The sequence below is a fragment of the Meleagris gallopavo genome, chromosome 6 (assembly GCF_000146605.3).
Source record: "Meleagris gallopavo isolate NT-WF06-2002-E0010 breed Aviagen turkey brand Nicholas breeding stock chromosome 6, Turkey_5.1, whole genome shotgun sequence".
Lineage (NCBI taxonomy): Eukaryota > Metazoa > Chordata > Aves > Galliformes > Phasianidae > Meleagris > Meleagris gallopavo.
Genome location: NC_015016.2, coordinates 1554189 through 1572309, shown reverse-complemented (window position 1 = coordinate 1572309; position 18121 = coordinate 1554189). Strand labels below are relative to the sequence as shown.

Here is an 18121-nt window from a genome sequence, read left to right as displayed (position 1 = left end):
GGGTCAGCTGGCTGAAAGCTACTCAGAGTTGCCCAGCTCACAGTTGTGAGTGCTGCCTCAGGCCTTCACAAGGATGGCATCCATCTTTGCCAGGGGTAGGAGGCACTGGGAACAGTTAAGAACATCTGGGATAAAGCCATGATTTAAGTGAATGGGGAAAGATGGACCTTAGTGGAGTCCTCTCATCTCAGGCAACTGTCCAACTTGGGTCCAGTGAATCAACTCTCTGTGGCCATAGGGAGCCTAAACAACAGCCCTTGGGCCCTGTTTGCTTGGAAATCTCTCTGTTTTCCATCAATCCATCAATCTCTAAAGTGATGAGACTTACACACAAAAGGGGATCAGTGGTTTCCTGCTCTCACTGAGCCGTTGTTGCTGATGGAATTGAGCCTATCACTTATCTCTTACTGGTGCCAGGGTGGGTTATTTACCTGTGCCAGAGCCAGTGTCCCTTTCCAATCACCTGCACAATGCAAGAGACAAATATGAGTTTGTATTTTCTATAGGTGCTGCCATGTCGGGTAGATCTCACTGCATTTAGTGGTGAGCAGTGAGAAGAGACAGCATCTCGTGACGTGAGGAACATGGAAGGAAATCTGGGATGGCAGCATCCACTGAGCAGCACGGTGAGAAGGAAAGCAAGTCTGGGCTCAAGGAAGATTAAAGGCAGAAGAGGATAATTCCAAATTCCAATAGTGTGACCACATTGGAAAAGTGGAACACTAACCCAAAAAGAAGGGAGAATGGGGCTGTTCAGCCCCAGATATCTGGGAGCAAATGAATATTGCTGATGGATGACCCAGCTGAAAGGTCAGTGCTCATCCTCTGATCGTGTCTCTGATCCTGAACTGATGATGTGAGCTGAAATCAGCAGATGATTATAGCCCTGCTATATTACTGCCTGGGATGCTGCTGGAACCTCAGCAGTATGGCTTCATCCAGCGTCATCCCCTCCCTCATTACTCAGATAACCATCATGTCACAAAGCATACTTATCAACACACCCATGCCAGAGCGAGGGGTTATGTGGCTTTAAATACACCAAGAAGAGTGTGGCTAATGGCTTTGCAAAGATCCAATTAATTTGTTAATTAAATCTGTGCCATCTCCGAGTGTCAGAAAGCCCAGAGGGTCCATAATAACGAAGATAAAACAGACTCTTGTAGAAGTTTTACAATAATTATAAATAATCATAGTTACTCTGCTCACCTATGTCTGCCCAAACCAATTTGCTTCCTTGCCAGCTCCGTGGGAAGAGCTGGACCTGGAGCAGCCAGCTGAGGCCCCGTGAGGCTCTATGATGTCCATGCAGGACGCAGGACCCGACAGAGCCCTTGGCTCTTCTGCAGCACTTGCTGAAGGCTGTTCACGTTTTCCCACTGTGTCTCCAGGCTTCAGCTTGGGGGTTGAATCCCAGTAGACCTCAGCATAAGACCCCAAAACTCACAAGTAAATACCTGCTTTCAGGTGCCTCGATCAGTGAGATGAAGCTCGCTACTGGGGTCTCTGAATTTAGTTCTGCCTCAGATACTTGTGTTTCATTCCCCATCCCCTTCCAGACCCTTGAAAACTGACTCCAGAGGAGAAGAAAGGGCAAACCTGCACAGCCCTGGGGACGAGCTCGGCTCAGGGATGCCACAACACACAGACTCTCCCTTCTTGCATCTTTCCAGCTTTGATTCACGATCTGTTTTTACCACCGCAAAAGATTTAGCAGTTTGGGAATGTTCTGTTTAGCAGTGTCAGAGGTCTCATCCCTGCCATTCATGACCCAGGAGGCAGATTACGGTGTTTGATTCATCTGGAGGACATTTCCCAAGTGCGGTGGAGCTGTCATAGGGTCGCACACGTCCTTCCATCGGGGGACGCGGTGACTCATCAGCTGACAGACGGTTCCTGAAGCACCGAGGCTGAAGTACAGCTGTTCCCCCAGTCCCCTCCCTTCCCCCTTGCCCAGTGTGTCATATTGAAGGGTGATCATCTTACACATGCTCCAATATGGATTCCTTAAGCTTTGTAACACGGTGGCTATATATAAAGCCCTGTGCTGGAAGCTGAAGTACACAGACAGCTGCAACAGTAGAGAGCGCTTCACATTCCCAGTGTGCTGACGGTCTGGAAGAAAGGGAGACCTGCGAGCCCCGCTTTGAGAAAGTTTCTTTACCAAAGGCACACATACAGATATATTTGTAAATAGATTCAAAAGAAAGCTTAGGGAAAAAAAGGAGTTCTTACTCTCCACCATGGGTTTGCCTTTTGATCAAGCGGAAGAACTGCGTCTCTACCAGCAAACCCTCCTCCAGGATGGACTCAAAGACATGTTGGACCACAATAAGTTTCTGGACTGTGTCTTGAAAGTAAAGGGAAAGGAGTTTCCCTGCCATCGGCTGGTGCTGGCAGCTTGCAGCCCCTATTTCCGGGCAATGTTCCTCTCGGACATGGAAGAGAGCAAGAAGAGGGAGGTCAGCTTGGAAGATGTCGATCCAGATGTCATGGGCAAAATCCTCCATTACATCTACACCTCTGAGCTGGAGATCACAGAGCAGAATGTTCAGGACATCTTCTCTGTGGCCAACATGTTCCAGATCCCTTCCATCTTCACTGTCTGCGTGTCTTTCTTGCAGAAGCGCCTCTGCCTCAGCAACTGCTTGGCTATCTTCAGGCTGGGCTTGATGCTGGATTGTGCCCGGCTGGCTGTGGCAGCTCGAGATTTCATCTGCGATCGCTTTGCACTGGTCTCTCGTGATGAGGAATTCTACCAGCTCTCACCCGATGAGCTCATCGCCATCATCTCCAGTGACTCCCTGAACATTGAGAAAGAGGAGAATGTCTTTGAAGTGGTGATGAAGTGGGTGGGCACCAAGGACCAGGAGAGCAGGCAGAAGGCCCTGCCTGTTGTCTTCGAAAGCATTCGCTTCCGCCTCATGCCCAAGGACTACATCAAGGACCACGTGGAGAAGCAGGCTGTAGTGAAGTCCAGCCCAGAGCTGCTCAAGAAACTGCAGATGGTGAAGGATGCCCAGCAAGGCAAATTCACTGTGGTGAAGAAGAAGAAAGTGAAGAAAAGCAATGAAAAGCAAGCAAAAGGCAATGTTGTCAATGGAGCAATAGATGAGGAGGACGAGACAGAGGAGGATGTGCTTCCAGGGATCTTAAATGACACGATGCGCTTCGGGATGTTCCTCCAGGACCTCATCTTCATGGTGAGCGACAGTGGAGCAGTGGCCTATGATCCCACTGCCAACGAGTGCTATTTTGCCTCCCTGTCTGCTCAAATCCCAAAGAACCACGTCAGTCTGGTGACCAAAGAGAATCAGATCTTCATTGTCGGAGGACTGTACTACAATGAGGACAGCAAAGAGGATCCCATGAGTTCCTACTTCCTACAGGTATTAGTCTTTGTTTCTTTATTTTCTTTGGCCAGGAACACGATCAGTCTGTACTGATGTTAGCAATATCCATTGTCATGTGATGCTAAAATGAAAGAGGTAAGTGAAGTTGAAACATTTACGTTGCTTTACTAGAGATTTTCTTGCCACGTTCTTAAAGTACATACCACTAAAAGGGGTTTTTGGTCATTGATGAAGAAAGCTTTAATGGTCCAAATCCTGAACCTGACATCATTTTGGCGAATGCATTTACTCCAGTCCTGCCTGCCAAAGGGCAAACAAGCTAGATTGGAGGCACCAGCTCTTTGCATCCTTTATGCTCCGTGGGCATGAACCCCCAGCAAAACATAGAGATGATTCTGCCAGTTGACAACACAGGGAACAGCAGCAGCTATAGCCACAGAGTAAACACTGCAGGAATATGCCCCTTCCTACCAATATCATCCTCTTTTCCAATGCTGTTCTTGTCCCTGAATGTGTTCTAGTTCCAGCTCAGAGTCTTTGTTTTGGTCTTTTCCATCATGTGCAAGGGAAACTCTGCCGTGACATTTCTGGGGGATATCTAACAGGAAAAGTGGCTATTCTAACTCAGCAATAACCAAAGCTGTGAGCAGGCTGGGCTGTGAGCAGGCAATCTGAGCCCCAGGCTGGGCTGTAACCCAAGAGCACCTTCCCTATAGGGACATAACAGGGCACTGCCTTTCCTACCGACCCTGTAGGAATCCAGTAAATTCTATGATGTCCTTCCCCTCTACCCAGAAATCTCCTGGGTAAACAAGTTCCTATGGCTCACATCTGTTTTGGAAGGAAGCAACAGAGTATTGAAAGGATAAAGCAACATAAGTTCCCATGCTGAGACACAGAAGTCTGATCCTTGCCACGTTGCATGAGTAGGGCTGTGTACCTGTGCCATGTGTGCAGGGAATGTGTTTGTCCTCACCTAGTGCCTGACTTAGCAGCCTATGCAGCCCACGTGAAATGAGGAGTTAATGGGAAGATACGGCAGCCTGAGAAAGCAGAATGGAGAGGGAAGGCAGTGGGGAATGCCTGGGGAATTAGTGATAGGCACACAACCTTTGGCACTGAAAAGGAGCTTTGACCACAGCAGGTAGGGACAATTCCATCCTCTAGCTGTGCTCACATTCAGCCTGTGTCTAAAAATCAGTCCTCCACCTGTTTTGCTGCTGACCAGGCAAGTTAATTCCCTGGGCAGCAGGGAAGGTCTACCATGTCCTGGGCTGTATTAGCACGACTGCAGCAAGCATGTTGAGGGAAGTGATTTATTCCTTTTGATTGAGCACTTGTGAGACTGCATCTGGATGTATGGGAGACTACATTTGTAGATGGGTGTGGACGTGGATGTTGAGTCCAATATGGGGCTTCTCAGTACAAGAAAGACATTGAGGTGGTGGCGTGAGGCCAGCAGAAAGCACCAAGATGGCTAGGGCTGGAAGGCTGCACATAAAAAGGGCAAGAGGCAGTAGCCCTCATCATTGCCCTCAGTGTGTGTTGCTGTATGAATAAGGTGTTCTCAGCCTTTTTCAGCTGGAGCTTCGCATGGATGTAGGCTGGTCCCTGTACAACGAGCCCCTGTACAATGCAGCAGCCTCTTACACCTCCTGGCTCTGTTTCTGTCCTCCCCAGTTTCATGTTCCTCCTTCAGTCAGGGTTAGTTTACACTTACGGACAAGCATCAATATAAATAAGTGCTGATAAATCCCAGAGGCCTTGCAGATTTTGGCAGGAACAGAATGATTCCGTTGACATTCCAGATGGAAAACGGTATCCTTTATTTGTCACTTCTAAGATTTATGCTTTGAAAACAATACTGAACCCATCGAGAAGCAGGAACTCTCCTGATGACGGGGCTGCTCAGGCCTGCACTATAAATAACACAAATGAGGACCACAGCTCACAAAGGGACAAAAATCACAGGCACTCAGCTGAGGCCGAGGCTTTGGAGGCAACTCCTTGGCCCGAGCCCATAGAAAACAGTGCTTCAGGCTGTGCTCCATCACAGCTTCCTCCTGCAGGGTTCCATCAAACGGCTGCTAGATTTCACTCCGGACTCGACCCATGATGTTCCTTCTCCATTGCCAATCTGTCTTAAAAATGTTGACCCATTTTACAGCTCCCACTAAACACCTTGGGGTCCAAATTGCCCCCCAGCCCCCATTCTGTCTCATAATATTTCATGACCTCCTGTTTTCTGGTGGAATAATGCCTTGATCCACAGACATCCAAGGATTTGGTCATCTGATCTACCTGCATTGCACGTCTCAGTCTCCATGTCTTATCACAGATTTTGGTCAGCATTGAAGAGCTCTGGTCTTTGCAGTCTCATCTCTTTAGGTTGGATGTCAGGAAAAAAATATTCTCTGAAAGAGTGGTAGTGCATTGGCACAGGCTGCCAAGGGAGGTGGTGGGGTCACCATCCCTGTAGGTGTCCCAGAACCGTGAAAATGTGACACTGAGGGATGTGGTCAGTGGGCATGTTGGGGTGGGTTGGGGTTGGTTTTGGTTTTGTTACCTTGAAGGTCTTTTCCAACCTGAATGATTCTGTTCTGTGATCTCAGCTTCATTGTACACTGTAGATTTTGGGTAGACAGGTATTGTGTAGAGGGTTTTTGTGCAGATAGGAGCACACGCATTTCATTCACACAGTGAGGTGGTAGGGGACACCAGTATTCTGAAAAGCAGAGGAATAAGCCATTGTTTGATCTTTGTCAGCAAGAAGGAGAACTGGTGGGAGGAGAAAGCATTTTGCTCTTCACTGGTTGAGGTGAGTGAGCTATTTAGCCCAAATTGTAGGCAATACACTATGACCTCGAGGAGATGGAAAACATCAAAATGAAGCACAAATGCTGCTTCTGGAGAGGTTCTGGCAAAATCTCCAAGACTTAAACATTTCAGCTCCTCCAGTCCCAGGAACTATATTTTTTAAGTCCAACAAAGGAATCTTCCACCCAAAGATGGCCAAGCTTGTTCCAAGTCAGGGCTTTGCACAGAGTGGAACATGTCCATGTGACAAGCTGTGAGTGGGAATGGATGCTGCTCTGAGCCTCTGGATTCTGCAGGAAGACACACACTAATGACCTTGTGTTTCCTTTCAGTATGACCATCTGGACTCGGACTGGCTGGGGATGCCCCCTTTGCCCTCCCCTCGCTGCCTCTTTGGCCTGGGAGAGGCAGAAAACTCCATTTTTGTGGTCGGAGGGAAAGAGCTGAAAGAGGGAGAGAAGACCTTGGATTCAGTGCTGTGCTACGACCGCCTGTAAGTGTCTGGGTGCAAGTGTGGGGCAGGAAGAGGTCAGCAGGGGAATTTGGGGCAGCTGCTGTGCAAAGTGAATCCGGCTCCCCAGCAACCAATGCAGCGTAGTGACAGGGCTCGAGCTCTGCAGCCAGACCCTGGGACTCAGGCTGTGCTGTGGGGCACTGAGCTGCTCTCTCCAGCAGCATCGCTTGTTGTAATCGAAGCTCCCAAGGTGGAAGTCGAAATGGGGATATTAAATTACAAAGGAGTGATCTTGGCAGATGCTCACGTGGGACCTGTCCAGAGGAGAAAGGGGAGAAAAAGCTTTTCCTTCTGCTGCTGCCCGTTGGTTTGAGGTCTCACGGGGAGTGCCTTTGGACAGGAAAGTTTGTTTTGAAAGTATTCAGATGTGGCACTGAATGGCCCACCCTGATGGATATCGGGCATAATATCCAATTATTTTTGCACAATGGGCTCTGAACCAGGTTATGTCATGAGCTGTATTTAGAGGCACCGTCCTGTTCTGCTCGTGGGAGGCAGAGACATCCAAAGGCTGCTCCTCTCTGCCCTAAAGAGGCAGAGTGGTAGGTGTTAACAAGCCTCTGCTCCATTTATTTTTAGATACATCTGCTTCAAAGACTGTTTTAGAGGCTGTGATTTGAAACCAATTTCATTTCCCCAGAACATGGGGTATTATCTGGGAAGCAGTGTGAGTCTTCCTGCCACGTGCACAGGGGTGGCTTGAGTATTGGCTGTAAGCTGGCAGAGATATGATCAACACCACTCCTATTTCTGGTGTAATTTAGGTAAAGAGTTCAACTATAGCAAACCTGGAGGGGACAAAGCGCTGGTCTATGGAAGCAACTGGAGTGGTCAGGCAATTAGGAGGCATTTCCATTCTTAGGTAGAATGAAGTGCAGGTCTTTGGAGGCTGATCCTACATGGTGAGGCACTAGAATGGATTGTCCAGAGAGGCAGTTGTGCCCCGTGCCTGGAGATACTCAAGGTCAGGATGGGGCTGTGAGCACCTGATGGAACTGCTCATAGTTGTCTGTGTCTGTGCATTGCAGGGAGTGGGACCAGAGGGCCTTTAGGGTTCCCTTCCAACTCAAACAGTTCTGATTCTATGATTCTTAATGAACCTGAGCAACGTGGACATCAAAACACATCCTGAGAAACTCCAGCCCTATTTGGGCCTGTGTACCTGCCCACTGAGCATAGGTGTCTGGCCTTCCTTTGGGTCTAGGCACCACAAATACACCCAAATTTTAGCTGGCTCAGTTTTTGGCCACCCAGCACAAACCAGAAAGAAGTAAAAATAAAGGCATGAGGTGTGCTAACGCCCCACTTGAGGACAAAGCAGGAGGTTCTGTCATGGAAAAGCTGAGTATCTCTAAGTCTCATTGGATTTAATTTTTTACATAACGCAGAAAAACTTTTTTTCCCTTTGTTTTGTTTTTAAGATGACAAAACTTACTTGTTGAGCATTATCCCATAGGAAACTTCATGCTTTTAAGATACTGTGTTTTCTGTTTGTCAGGATCTGCACTGTGTACTGTGGGCCTCACCCAGCATGCTACAAATCCTTTTTCTTCCCATCTTTCCCTGATCCAGGTCCTTCAAGTGGGGCGAAGCTGATTCCCTTCCCTACGCAGTCTATGGCCACGCAGTGGTATCACACAAGGACCTTGTCTACGTCATTGGAGGCAAAGGAAGTGACAAGTAGGTCAAAAATCAAGAGAAACCTGGAAGTCATCCCCCAGAATAGTGAGCAAAACTTGTTGTAACCCAGCAGAGAAGTCCTGGTCTGGAAGGAATATGACATGCATTCACTTACCTCACACTGCTGTCCAGTGTGCTGGGGAACTTTTGGGAGGGTGTTTTGCAGTGTTAGGTTGAGTCAGCAGTACTGAAACACATCTGAAGGCTGCACACACGGTCCTGAAAGGCAGTTAGTTACGTGGACTCTTTATCCAGGTGTGCACACACAGCACTGAGCATTTAAGATTCCTTATCCAAAGCAGTCACACCAGGAATGGATGTGTTGTACACAGAAATGGTATCCCTGGGCATGGGCAAGCTTGTGTGCCTATCCAAGCAAATGCACTAAGGCCAACACAGAGGGAACTGAAATCCCTTCTAAAGAGCCATGTTCTTCACAACAGGCATCCCCAAACTCCTGCAGTGCAAGTCTGCCCCTGGGCTGACAATTTACGCTCCCCTTCTCTCTCCTCTTTCCCTAGGAAGTGCCTAAAGAAGATGTGTGTCTACAACCCCAATAAGTTCGAGTGGAAGGAGCTGGCTCCCATGAAAACTGCTCGTTCCTTGTTTGGAGCCACTGTGCACAAAGACAAAATCTATGTGGCAGCTGGCGTGACCGACTCTGGTTTGACCAACTCAGTGGAAGTGTACGACATAGCCACCAACAAGTATGTACTGAGCACCTCTGGGGTGTAGTTACACCAGCACCAGCTGTAGGTGTACATTAAGAGCTTCCAACCATTCTTGCAGCTTCTCACATCAGTTTCTCCCAATCTGAATTCCTTGGGCATCAATGAGGCCACATTGAGTAGGACATTATGTAGCACGTTGCTCCTGTCATTAGTACCATTTTATTGAGGATCAGAGAATCACCAATCACAGAATCACCAAGGTTGGAAAAGACCTTTAAGATCATAAGGTCCAACCATCTCAGGATCATTCCAGGCTCAGATTAAAAGTGGGTCATCAATGAGCTGAGCTGTTGGTGCTTTGCGGGGCTGTTCTTTCATCTTACCGCCTTTACCCAGTGCAAGAGATGTGTTCCCTGACTTTGGGCTTTGGGGTCCAGTCCAGCAATGGGACCTGCTGGTCCATGCTAGGTGTACACTGCAGCTCATTTACTCACAGAAGATGAAACTGAGCCACGATGATGAAAACAGCTATTTCTAGCACCCATGATCCCATCCCAAGCAAAGCTACACGAGTTAGCCTGCCATGAATTGATTCAGCTGCTGATTCCCAGTTTGAGACCCAAGGGTGAGCAGGGTGCCCTAACACGTCCCTCTCTCCACATGGCAGGTGGGACACCTTCCCTGAGTTCCCTCAGGAGCGCAGCTCGGTCAGCCTGGTGAGCCTGTCTGGGGTGCTCTACCTGCTTGGAGGGTTTGCCACGGTGGAGACGGAGTCGGGGGAGCTGGTGCCAACAGAGCTGAACGACGTCTGGAGGTGATGACCTTCCCTGGGGCTCTCCATGGGAGATGGGGGATGCTACTCAGTGGCAGACACCGAGGAAACAGATAGTTTTGGTCTTCATGCCTTGAGTCTGAAGAAAATGCTGCTACCCCAACACAAGGCTGCACGAGGTCTCTGGGAGAGATGTGTGCCCTGTACTGTGCTGGAAGGCACATTAGGTGATTCAGTGATTTCTCCCAGCCTCCTATAGGAAAATAGCAGGGAAAATCTTCTCCTTTCTCTTTCTCCCAAACTGCCATTTTGTTTGGAGCTGGTTCCAGACCTCCCCTTTGGCTCGAAGCAGTGTTTGTGCAATGAACACTCTACTTGAGAAAAGCCAGTGCGTGGGCTTGAAACGAGATTGTCTTACATGGGAGCAGAGACAGAAAGCACTTTCTGACAGCTGCTCATGCAGGGTTAGCTCCCATCCCTCAGGTCTGTGGCTGTAGAGCACCTTCAGCAGGCATTTCCTGGCCTTCACCACAGATGTTCCATCTTGGTGATACCAACCCATCCGCCAGGGTTCCAGCAGCTGCTATTGGCCTGTCGTAGCATGGTGCTGTGGAGGTGGGGGGTTTATAAGGTGGAGAAAGGGGATGCTTTCCTCACCACAGCTGTCTGTCTGTCTCTCCTCAGATATGATGAAGAGCAGAAGAAGTGGGAAGGGGTCCTCCGTGAGATCCAATATGCCTCTGGTGCCACTTTCCTTCCTGTGCGCCTCAACGTTTTGCGGCTAACGAAGATGTAGCATCATTTCCTTGCTCCAGTGGACAGGGAGGGATGGGGAGTGGTAGGAGATGTGGTTTCTCTAGATACTGTGCAGGACATTGTGTCTGTGACTGGTACCATTTCACTGAGTCAAATGGGAGAGGGGGAAAATTGACTTGAAGCATTATGGCAACTTGCTGGTGCTCACAAGGTAACTAAAAAAGGATTTTAGAGCATGTAAGGAGCTGGGGAAGACAAACAAGCATGGAGCAATGTGCTAATCCAGTCTCAACTGGCAGAACAAAGAGATTCCTCTCTTGTTCCACTTCTTTCTCCATGTTTTTTCCAATCTTCTCCAGCCAGCAGTGGAGCTAGAAGGGGGTTCTGAAGGCATTAAGCTGATGTTTCTCTAGACAAAAGGGTCTCTGATAAGTTTCCTCACCTAAGGGAGCCGCAGGTTTGGTGCTACAAAGCACTTGAGAGGGAAAAGAGAGGTAGTGCAGGTCAGATCTGGGGGACTCTGAGGAGTTCTCACGTGGTGAAGGTCATAGAGATGAGACAGTTGAAAGAAAAAAGGCATGTGAGCACTGGCGGCAGAAATTCCTTCAACATTGCAATGAACAGGGAAAAAAAAATAGTTCTCCTTCTCCATCCTGACTTTGCATTGAAGAGATGCAAGGAGGTAAGGGCTGCAAGAGGGGCGATGGGTATGACACCCATCTCCATCCTTAGGGCTCCTTGTGGTCAATCACAGACTACAATGTCCTCATGTATGGAGGGACAAGTGCTTTTCTTTAGGGAAAGGTTTATATTTATGCTTTCATTTTTATTGTTACAAACATTTTTTTTTTAAAAGCACTATCCTAATTTGCAAAATTCTTGGAGATCTCAGCAGCGTTTGGCTCAAATAGAGCTTCCTACTGAGACAAAATGCATTGTGTTTTGTTTTGTTTTGTTTTTTAAGTGAACATGATGATGTTTTCTTAGAAACACGACTGTACCAGCAGCAGGACAGAGATGTGTTAGACCAAAAATCTAACGATGTCCATGCTGAGTGACCAGCAGTTCATTTCAGAATAAATCTTAACAATATTTCCCCCAAAATTTCCTTTCTTTGAATGTTGATGGAGCTGTAAATGGATGTCCACAGCAACCAAATGCAAGGACTGAGAAAAAGCTGTGATGAGAAGCTTGGAGAAATCCAGCCCCACGGGGAGCCCCAGCTTCTAGAGTTCTGATTTTCCCCCATTTCAGAGCAGAAGCTTTAATGCTCATGTCCTAAAAGCTTTTCTCAGTAGACATAAGAACTAGAAACTTATCTAGGAAGAGAAATACCAGCTGGATGCCTACATCATCACATGGTGCAACAAGCAGGGGTGATCGTAATGAAGAAGAACAAATACATATCCTGTAAGTAAATACCCTCATAGCAGCACAAACATTATGATATCAGGAGTCTGGCTGATTTGTCTAGCTCAAAATGCAGTCTTGAGAAACTAAAACGAGTTTGGAAGTAAAGACAATTTTCCATGAGTAAAGGAGCCAGAGACTTGTCCTGCCTTCATTGTAAGGATTTTCTAAGAATTATGGGATAATCTCCTTAGAAGATGATTATGTCAGAAAAGCAATGAAACATTTTCACAAGAAAAATAAATCTGAAGTGACTGGCTGGCAGCTGATAGCATTAAAAAGGAAAAAAAAAAAAAATTAAAGGAGAAAAAAAAAAGCAACCAAAATGTTCAAAACGACCAAACATGAAAAAATCTGTGGCCAAATAAATAAATAAATAGTCACCCTCCATCCAGTTCTGGAGAAATTGCCATGGAAGACTCCCAGGCTAAGACAATGGCTGGTGTCAGAAGTGGAAAGAGCCCTTGCCTAGAATTAAAAAGTGAAGTCGTGTTGCAGGGGTGGGACAACACTTCCCACCTGGGACTGGAAACCAATACCTCAGCAGTTCCTGCTGGCTGCAGAATGGAAACCTGTTGTTGCTTGGTCCTGAGGGAGGGTTCCTCCCCATGGAGGTTTCTCCTCATGGCTCAGCTGCTCCCGGGGGAAATGTGGGCCCTTTGAAGCCAATGGCAGCACTGCTGTGCTGTGTAATTAGTGAAGTGTGGTCCCTTGATAATGGCTTCAGAAGCAGTGATGAAGCCCAGTCAGCATCCTGGTCTGCATCCTCAGCTGCTCACCTTGTGCCTGTCTGTTGGGAGTTTGGTTAATAGGAGCTGAGCACTCCCATGTTGCTCACATCCATCACAAACTTTAGGAGGTACCACCTTTAGCACAGAGCAAAAGATACAGCAGTTTGAAATCTCCCATCACGTCGGCAAAAAGGGCCAACGCCAGCCAGAGCTTGTCCAAGAAAGCCAGCACAGTTGCACATGGCCAAGCAAAAGTCTGGCCCAGAGACTGTCCAGCACCACTCACCAAGAGGCTGTTACAGCCCAAAACAATCTTCAGTAAGAAATCCCAGGAGAAATACCCAGGGAGGCACCACTCCTTGCTGTTGCCCAGTGTCTTCCTTGCTGAGATGCACACAACTCCATCAGGACACGTCCCCTATGGACATCTTCTCCAGCAATGTTAGCTGAAAGGTTACATCCCAAGAGTGCAGCAGAATCAGCTCTTCTTCCATTAGCTTCCCAGTATTGGTGCCGGCAAGGTTCCCACAACTCCATTTCAAATCAATAAGGATGCTGGGTGCTTTTGGACGGGCTCTTTGGTTTCTCATTTCCCTTCAAAGGTGCTTGAGGAGCCTTGTCTCATAGTTCACTCAAATTTTGTGCCTTCGGTGGGACTCCGGAGCTCAGTCCTCACCTCCTCTAGCACCTCAGGGCCATAAGCATCCAGCTCTTTCCTCTACCCACTCATCACCCTTCCCTGAAAAGATTTTTTTTTTATTGGTCCCACAACAGTCTGGCTGTCTCACACACACACACACACACACACCTCCCACCAAATCCAACATAAAGTCCACGTATGTGATACAAGAGCAGCTGTGAGAGCATGCCATAATAACAAAGAAAGGGGTAGAGCTCCATGTTTTCTTTTATAAAAGACAAATTGTTTATTGATTCAGTCCTTCCACTTGCAACCTCTTTGGTAACAGTCGTAACACTTCTAGACCGGGAGAACGCAGTGGAAAGGCCCAGTTCTGTCCTCTCACCACTTTCAGGAAGCCCTGAACGTGCCTTGGTGAGAGGCCAAAAGCAGGTTTCAAAGCATGGCCAAGGACCTGGCCTCTATGGACACCCCAGAACAGCCCACCACAGCTCGTCATGCTCGCGGGCAGCCCAGAGAGCAGCTCCAGCACCTGTGGGCAGATGACAGCTTAGGATGGCGATGCATGCTGGGGTCGTGGTGCCAAGGCTGGCTGTGAGCTGTGCTTCGAAGGCAGCGTTGATGCACCTCTTGGGACTTCCCGGGCATCAGCCAATGGAGCCAACAACAAGGCAAGACTCGCCCCTGGTGGCCTCACAATGATGGGCTGAACCAGCAGGGTTGGCCTCCCCCTCATCACACCATCCCAAAGAGAGTAACTGCTGTACTTGGCGTTAGAGATAAACATATATTGATTACACATGGTCATAAAAAAAAAGTAATAATAATAATAATAATAATAATAATAATAATACATTTCCTAGAACGTTACTTAAGACGCTTCTGAAACGCATCCAAGCTTCCCCTCCCCTCCCTGTCTTCCCTTATCTATACAGAATAAAGTGCTTCATTTAGTTTGTTCACACTAGTAGAGCCACCGATACACTCTTAAGTTGGCATGTTTGGGCAACTGATACTGAATGTCATAAAATAACACAGAGCCGAACACCAGGCATGAGAAACTAGTTCTGAGGCAAGTGCTTGGGGTTCCATTCGTTTCCTTCAAGTTCCATGCGACTGAGGTTGTTCTTATTTGTTTTTTTCCTGTTCTTTGAAAAAGTTCTTTCTTTGTAAGTTCAACCCAACTCCATTGTGGTTGTGTCTCATCAGGCAGGGCTGCGTTTGGGGAAGCTCTCTCTGTCCGTGTGAACCAAGGGCATCTGTCCATCTGTCCTTCCCTCTTGACTTCAGGCAAACCAAGAGTTGAATCAGTGGAGTTGTCTAGCAGCGGATGCTTGTCTCTATTGCACTGTCACAGCCGTTCCCACCATCTGTCAGTCCATCACCTTCCCATCGCGCTTGGGTTATGGCTGTGGTCCGAAGGGCCAGCCGCACCTCATGGACTTTATGAGGCTAACTGGTCTGTGCTACCAGGCTCCTGGGATATATAAAACAAAAACAACCCTCCCTGCCCAGCTCCCTCCCTCCCCAGAGTTCAACCAAAGGGAAAATCAAAACCAAACTCCGACAGGTCTGGGGTGCGGGCAGAGCTGTCGGCTGAACGTCGCATTGGGGTGTATTCATGAGCTGCATAATGGGAATCAAGCCCCTCTCCACCCCTGCAGTCTGTCGAAGAAGGGATGTGAGAGATTAAGGTGCAAGAGTTAAAAATAAAACAATAAAATAAAATATAAAAAGCTTGAACACAACGGGCCCGACTCTCCTGTCTCATCCCCCATCTAACCTAAAGGGTGCCAACAGGGTCCAACCGAGATGAATGCGGGACAAGACTCTGTGAGAGCGACTCATTTGAGAACGTTAACGAAAACCAGACATGACAAGACACATCGGGACCAAACAAGGGTGTAGACAAAAGGGCTCGGAGGCCACGCTGGACTCCTAGGAGCTGCCCAGGCCTTGAAGCGGGGAGGGAACAGCAGGGAATCTGGTTCTCCAAAGTGCTGTGTGCATGGTCACATCTCAATGTCTCCAAGTGGCTCTCCGGGCAGTCTCTTGAAGGGGACTGGAGGTGGTCGAGCTCAGTCGTGAGGCTTCCCATGGACGTGGCGAGGCCTAGCTGCTGTAGGATGAGGGATGGCAAGTGCTCTGCACCCTCTCATCTCACCCGGACCAAACTTGGCTTTGTTAGTTCCAACAAAGAGCTCTTATCTCATGTCAACATCCAAGTGGGACAGGTCCTTGCTGGGAGAGGATGAGGACAGGGATGGGGAAAGCCACCTCCACGTGAGCGGATAAAGGAGCACGGGTGTGTTGGTGGGGGGATTTACTTGGGGAGAAGTCCACCAGGAAGGCAGGCCAATGGGGTTCATCACAGGAGACCACACAGGCAAGGTGAAGTCTCCTTGTGGTGCAGGCTCCCATCCCATCTAAAGGCCGAGTGCAAGGGGAAAGAAACGCGAGGGAGCCCAAAGGGATAAGGTCTGGGAGGCAGTGGAGGAGGAGATAGCACAGACTGCTCTACCAAGGCCCTCCAATACCTCCAAAGGTATTACTGATAGCTCCTCCAAAGCAGCCACCTCCCAGGCTGGGTCATGGTCCCTTCAAAAAGCCAACGGCCCCAAGAACTGAGCACTCATGTCCCTCACAGGTGGGTGTTTGAGAAAGCTTTGCACCATGCCAGGGTCATGAAGGACGGAAAGTGGCCAAGCTTTTCATACCCACCTAAGAAGGTTAAATATGTTGAGGCAGCTATGCCATCGCATCCTCCCCTGCTCAAAGGCAGAGGGGAGTGAGGGTGAGGCCCTGATACTGATCCTGGTACACCCGACCCCAGCCTGTACAATGACAAGCAAATTGTTGCTACAAAGTGCTAACAACCCACGAGAACAGCAAGCTCTCCAGGGATGTCAGGCGTGGGGACACCACTCAGTCATCCAGCAGGGGACACTGGTCACCCAAGCTGTTAGTTCAAACATTATTCTTTCAGAGCAGCCAGCATCCCTCCGACCTGTCTCAATGCACATCCCTGTCCAGCAACGCCCCTGAGCATGATGATGAGCTCTCCTGACTCTGCACAGACACATTCCCGTGCCCAGTTCAGGAGATACGCACAAGAGCTTTGCTCATTTGGTCCAGGAGACGACGCACCAAGACTTCTTGCAGGGCCAGGTGTGATTCACCTTCCCCAGCACCCTGATATCTCCCAAACAGGAGCACACAGAAAGGGCTCCCGCAGCCCACCCAATGTCCTCTCTCTCTCCTGACCACCAAGAAACCTCCTCACCACCTCCTCTGCAACCTGACTGATGTCCACATACATCTGCAGAGCTGCCCTGAGCAGCAAGGAATCCCCTACAGCCGGGCTGGCACCTCTCTGCCCATGCTGGAGGCTCTGCAGCTCCTGCAGTGCTCCCCAAACCAACCCACAACAGAGATAGTGTACCAGACAGAGATCACAGAGTCATGGTCAGAGCAACACGTGACATCCCAAGGCAAAGTGCAGCAGCAGGAGATTGGACCCCAGCATTCAACAAGAAGACAACAGCAGAGCCTTAATAGAATTTCAGCTCCTCCCTTACTCAAGACCACAATTCTTCTCTGCTGGCATGAATAAGTGAAATCAAAGGCCAGCTTCACTTCAGCATCATACAGATCGCTGGGAGAGGAACACACAAACACAGTGTGGCCAACGATGTATTAACCCACACCATGGGGCACCACCAAGCCAACCACAGCCCTCTCTGGCACATCAGTCCCTTCTGGTCCCTGTAAGGGACTGCCGACCCTATGGGGAGGTGAAGCTTGGTAGAGCAAAGTGGGCTTTCCTGACACGGCGAGGAAACAGCCTGGCCTCCACTCTAATGCCTGGGATGAGACACAGCAGCTCCCAGCCAACACATGGAGCTCACCCACAGGTCGGGTTTATTTGGATTGTTAAGGCACTATTCTGGGCTGATTCTGCCAAGGACCGGTTGCATCCCACTCCTACACCCTGGTGCCATCCCACTGGTCCTGAGGCCATCCCGGCTCTCCCAAAGCCACTCTGCAAACTCCAGAGTTTCTCCAGAAACCCATCTCTCAATGGGATGAGAAGGGCATCCCAAAGACAAAAGGGCAGCAGGCTGCCCATGCCCCCAAAACACAGCACCAGTGTTGTGCTTTTGTCTGTTGAGAGAACAACCCGCGCTGGGGGAGGAAGACAAGGAGAGGGCTGCTAGCAAGCCAGATGATGGCCATCAATGAGGACACCTGCTTTGCTGCATGCCACCAGGAAGCTAACACACCTCAACTCTTGGGGAAAGAGCTTGATGGAAAGACCAGCTTTACAGTACAGGGATTCAAGCACCACTAGCTAGATTTCTGCTTATAAAGATTGTAGTGCTGGCAGCCCGGATGGCACAGCATGGCGTCCCTCTGAGCCCCACCGACCTCTTGACGTGGAGATGAATGCAATGCACAGTGACAGGGCAACCAGGAAGGGTTAGAATAAGCAACTCAGCTGGGGATGGAGCCAGTGGAGCCTGCATTACATTACTGGATCAAATCACTGTCTCCCAGTGGGAAAAATGCCTTGGGAGAGGCTTTTCTTCCCTGTTTTCCCTATGATGGGGAGTGCTGGTGGAGGGCTACCAGGGGGCTCCATGGCCAAGATGAAATAGAGAGCGACGCCTTATCTGCACCCTTATGGACAGTCCCCCCCCTCCACATCTAAGCTCCTTGGAGACTTCTTCCTGCTCTCCCACTCCCCACAGAGAAAGGCTTTGTGGGAAAAAGAAAA

General features: G+C 49.0%; 1 protein-coding gene across 1 annotated transcript; it reads left to right on the top strand.

Annotated features, from left to right (window-relative positions):
* Nucleotides 1-1959: 1959 nt before the first annotated feature.
* Nucleotides 1960-11655, top strand: KLHL40 (kelch like family member 40). Its single transcript, XM_003206907.3, has 6 exons — nt 1960-3389; nt 6503-6663; nt 8257-8364; nt 8886-9071; nt 9703-9849; nt 10492-11655. Exons 1-6 carry the CDS (start codon nt 2244-2246, stop codon nt 10601-10603), a joined length of 1860 nt encoding a protein of 619 aa, XP_003206955.1. The 5' UTR covers nt 1960-2243; the 3' UTR covers nt 10604-11655.
* Nucleotides 11656-18121: the final 6466 nt, after the last annotated feature.